The following is a 5,099-nucleotide window of genomic DNA, read 5'->3' as shown; positions in this document are numbered from 1 at the left end:
ACTTTACAAATGATGTGCCTACATAAATGCCCATAGACAGTATTGGTGACTTTTGTAGATAAATCATTTGAAAAGTTGTTGTTTTTCCAACAAATTGTCGTAATTTCTGATGCTGATTCAAATGAATTCATGTGAGTCCTCGATCTGCTAGTCAGGGTATTGTTGTCAGATGCAATATATATCTTTTTTCTACATGCATATCTTTATTTGTTCATGGGATAAGGAGAAAAAAATAGCAGCGGCATCTTAATTGGGACATTTGTAAACATACATTGCATTCTTAAATTGTTAGTCTTTTCAGGGCAACTAATTTTAAAAAAGACATAGCTGGTTATCTAGGAGCTCTTAATAAACTGACCTCTACCATCTACCACCATCCTAAGATACCAGTCAATTTGTCCGATAGCATGACCATGAATCAAAGCAATTAAAACTTCACATCACTGTCTGTTTTCAATTAAAAATAAACAGAAAATTATATAATTTATGTTCTATTTCTTTCTCCCCAGACAATGAATGTCATGAACCAAACCATTGTCACTGAGATTATTCTCCTTGGTTTTCAGGATCTAATATATTTTAAGGCATTATTTTTATTTTTCCTTCTGATTTTCCTTATTGTTACCATGTATGGAAATATTCTGATTATTTGGCTGGTGGCATCTAACAGCAGTCTCCAGTCTCCCATGTACTTCTTCCTAACACAGCTGTCCATTTCTGATTTACTTGTAACTACAGCCATTGTCCCCAAAACACTTTATATTATATGTAATGAAGGGGGTGTTATATCTTTTCCTGGTTGCATTATTCAACTTTATTTCTATGCATGCTCGGAAGCCTTTGAGTGTTTTCTTCTGTCTATAATGGCTTACGACAGATACTTGGCCATCTGTAACCCGCTGAGATATCATACTCTAATGAACCCTATGCTATGCATGATATTGGTTGTTATATCATGGCTATTAGGCTTTTTTGTGGAATCAATTATTGTGATATCATTAATTAATCTTCAATTTTGTGGCCCAAATGTTATTGACCATTTTTTCTGTGATCTTGTTCCACTATTAGAACTTTCCTGTTCAGAAACATATTTTATTGAAGTGGAATCTCTCATATTATGTGTACCAATTACATTCTCTCCACTTATTATTATTACAATTTTTTATGTGTATATTGTCCAGGCTGCCCTTAGAATCTCCACCTCAAGTGGAAGAGCTAAAGTCTTCTCCACTTGTAGCTCACACCTTATTGTGGTTTCTATATTCTATGGCACCTTAACTGGAATTTATATGAGTCCAGGCCAAAAAAACTCTACGACTGTCAAAAAAATAGCTTCCTTGTTTTACACTGTTTTGACTCCTATGATTAACCCGATCATATACAGTCTGAGGAATAAAGAAATCAGGGAGACTGTGAAAAAAAAACTTTGCGTCAAATAAATGAATACAATGAAATGCTTTACACAAAATTACAATGCTTATCCTATATATGTGATTCTTTACTATTAGTTATAATAAATAAATGAAATTATTCAGAACAATATGAGCTGTTTGGTTACTAGTAACATAGGGAGCACAAGCAAGGATATTTGTCTAAAACTCAACAGTCTAAGAGAACCAGTTATCAAATTACTCAATTACTCACTTACAGGGGCATTGGATAGATGCATTGTTAAATTAGATTGCTAATCACCTAATTAGGTATGCTCCTCTGCTTATATATATATATATATATATATATATATATATATATTTGTGGTCGGTTAATATTGTTATCGTGAAATACCTTGTGATTGTAAAAGAGGGCCTCCCGAATGGATTGTATAAGAAGGTGAGGTGGGTGGGGTGAACAGCGTGCGTACGGCAAGGTAGGAAGGGGGGAGTAGCATTTATATAGGAACGCTAACTCCTCCCACAAATATAGGCCATCAGCCTTAAACTTGTGGTCGGTTAATATTGTTATCGTGAAATACCTTGTGATTGGAATTAAGTTGGCATGGTGTGCCAGAACCGACATAGGGGCCTGTAAAAGAGGGCAAAAGGAAATGCAAAAAAAAACCACACTTATTGCAATATAATTATCCCATAAGATTCATTTGCGTTCCCTCTTATCCATTGTGGAATTGTAGCAGTACTTACCCTCTCCAGGGGCCGGCCTGGGTCCTCTCTTCTCGCCGCGCGCGGTCCTGCTCCTGCACGAGCCGCGCGCGGCTCAGCCAACGACGAGATCAGTCGGGCGGGCAGTGACCGCGAGAAGCGGTCACGTGTCCCGCCTGACACTAAGAGCGCGCCGCGCGTCTCGGGCGCGCTCTTAAAGGGACAGTGGGAGACAAAATTAGAATCAGTCTCCCATTGGCCCCTGTCATGCCACGTTCCCCATACACTCACGTTTTGGGGGCGTGGATATGACATGGGCCAATCAAAGTGAACATTAGGGTATTTATACTCACCTGTTTCCTTTGCACCTTGCCCTATCGTGGTTTCTGTCCAGTTCCCTTTAGTGCTTGTATCATTCAGTTGGTTTTTTGGTGCTTGACTTTGGCTTTGTTCCTGACTCCGCTCTCTCTTTATCCTTGCTTGTTTATCCGCTGGTTTGTCTTCTGTGTACCAGTCCTCGGCTTGTTCTACTTTACGCTGTCTCTCCGTTCCCTTGACCTCGGCTTGTTCTGGACTCTGTCTTTTCTTGTACTCGTCTAGTCCGGCCATTCTAAGGTCCGGTAAGACGAATCCTGGTTTCTTGTCTCTTGACTATCTGGACTATTCCTGCGTGTTGTGGTATATTACCGTGACAGGAATGTTCTGTATGACCTAGCTGATTTCCAGTGAACCTAATTTATTATGTGTACCAGCGTACTGTTACTGGATGCAGTACTTATTGAAATGGAAGTCCTAAATAGGAGTCATGGTCCCAACCTAATCTAATGCAAGGAGTACGAATGTAGAACCGCATTAGAAGTAGTTAGGGGATTATTTAGTTGATCAAGTGTCTTGATTGTCTGGTTTGAATGTTGGCGTGACATGAGGTAGTGTCTGTACCTTCTTAAATCTTCCTTGAGGAGACATGACTTGCCAGTCTGATTAGCGGTGATTGTGAAGTTGAAGGGCTCCAGAACCCTTGGAAGGTTAAAGGCACAGAGGTTTAAAACAGGGTTGTGTGGTACGGATGCTGTCTAGGGAGTCTGATACTGCCCGGAATTCCCATCTATGTATGTATGTTATTGTGGAGTGATGAACCAGTTATTTATACCTTGATATCTTATGGTAAGCATTTAAGAAGACAGGGTATGGTTTGAAAGGCTTATCAGAACGTGTTGTATGTCTGATTGGTATAGTGCGTATTGTTGTATGGTGGTTTGAATGAAAGGTGGCAAAAATGTGGCGTAATAGACTACAGTTTGAATAGTACCACTGAGTCTTGGAAGAATGTCACGTCTCTGTCGTATGTATTCTTAGTGAAAGCGAATAACGCTATAGGTGATAATTGTTGTCGAGCCCCAATAGCCGGGCGACCGGATGGGGACGTTGAAATGCGGATTATTCTCGGGTGTTTGTCAGTTGGGTGAGGTACAAGACCTAGTGTCTCTTGGTCAGTAATCCCTAATAGTTATGTAAATGCTGCAACCCAGGATAGTGGTTTCATCTGTACAAAAGATTGGGGGTTGGTCGGAACCAGGTGGGATGAACGCAGAAACCCAATTCCGAGCTCTAATGACTCCCCCCACCTGACCCGGTCTGCCTTGCCAGAGGATATAATAACACTATCTCAGTCAGGCAGACCTGGTAGAGAGCTTGCCAGTAAATGAATGAACTGCCCAGCGGGATAGTGCGCATAGTGACGTACAGGAACCCGCCAATAATTGCCGGTCTTTCAATTTCAAGTTCCTCGCTGAAAAGACTTGTTCGTCTTCACGACTGCACATGATCTTATCCTCAAGAGACTTGACTGTATGGTACCGTAATTGGTATGAACCTATGACATGAAGCGTGTGAGAGAATTAGGCGGATGATTTAAGGCATAGGTTGCGACTGAATGAGGAGCAGGCAGATCAATTATGAGATGTTGTTTATTAGGGTATTTACAGTATGTGATACGTGTCTAGCCGAGGAGAATGGAACATCTAGGGTGTCTACTGGGAGTGACCCCCACCCAATGTGACCCATGTCTAATGATTAAATCACCAAGTGCAGGGACGGATGTGACTCATTCATGACGTCAAGCTTATTTCCCTCTGTACTCATGACCTTGATATGATATATACGTTGGCCTCGCGGGACCAGCTACATTGTATGACTAAGGCCAGCTCCTAACCCTAGACAGCCAGTTCTCTGACCCTAGACGGGGGCTTGATGAGGGGGTAATGCAACGTATTTGGCGTATTGAGTCGTGGTTGTGAAAGAAACCGTGAGACTCCTATGTCAGAGAAAGAGAACAAGGAAGGGGGAGAAAGGAGGAAGACAGAAGAGAAAGGAGCTGTGGTGGAGGGAGAGGAGAGAGAGAAAATTATATTAGCACCGTGTAGTTCTTAGAGAGACATAGCTGATAGTATTGTATACTTAGGTCCTGAGGGTGCTGAAGATTCCCCTTATAGCTGCTATATAACCCTGCAAGGAGATTTAGGAAGGCGTTGTGCCGTGAAAGCATGATAGTACATGAAAAATGGAAGGCAAATGAGTAAGGTTGTTAGAAACAGGATGATTGTTTACAGATAGTGAGTTTGAATAGACGTATGACATGTTATCGAGTGGAGCCGTGGTCTGTCGAGGCAAGGCGGGAATCAAGCCCCCGTACCCTAATACCCCATTGTGTAAATGCGTGGCCTTGTTGAGGCAGTTGATTGAAATGTGAACAAAATATGTTTGTACCTGAAAGAGACAGGAGACAATAAAGAACCAGTAACTCAAAAAACACCTTATAGAGAGCGCAAGTAAATATCAGTTGTTTGGTGGATTTTCTAAGCAAATGCTTCAAATTACAATCATCCACAAGAAAAAATGAATATATGAAGCTGCTAAATACATTAAAAACCTTCCCAAGTTTTAAAACATCATACACGACACAAATTAAAATAAGAACAGTATCAGCGCTTAGTTAATATACCC

The 5,099-nt window shown here is 40.9% G+C and overlaps 1 protein-coding gene across 1 annotated transcript; it reads left to right on the top strand.

Moving 5' to 3' along the window:
• The first annotated feature begins 512 nt into the window (after positions 1–512).
• Positions 513–1,439, top strand: LOC134601555 (olfactory receptor 11L1-like). Its single transcript, XM_063446074.1, has one exon. The coding sequence runs from the start codon at positions 513–515 to the stop codon at positions 1,437–1,439; it is 927 nt and encodes a 308-aa protein (XP_063302144.1).
• The last annotated feature ends 3,660 nt before the right edge of the window (positions 1,440–5,099 follow it).

Source organism: Pelobates fuscus, chromosome 3 (genome assembly GCF_036172605.1).
Source record: "Pelobates fuscus isolate aPelFus1 chromosome 3, aPelFus1.pri, whole genome shotgun sequence".
Lineage (NCBI taxonomy): Eukaryota > Metazoa > Chordata > Amphibia > Anura > Pelobatidae > Pelobates > Pelobates fuscus.
Note: the sequence above shows the minus strand (reverse complement) of the source record. Positions and strands in the feature narration are given on the sequence as shown.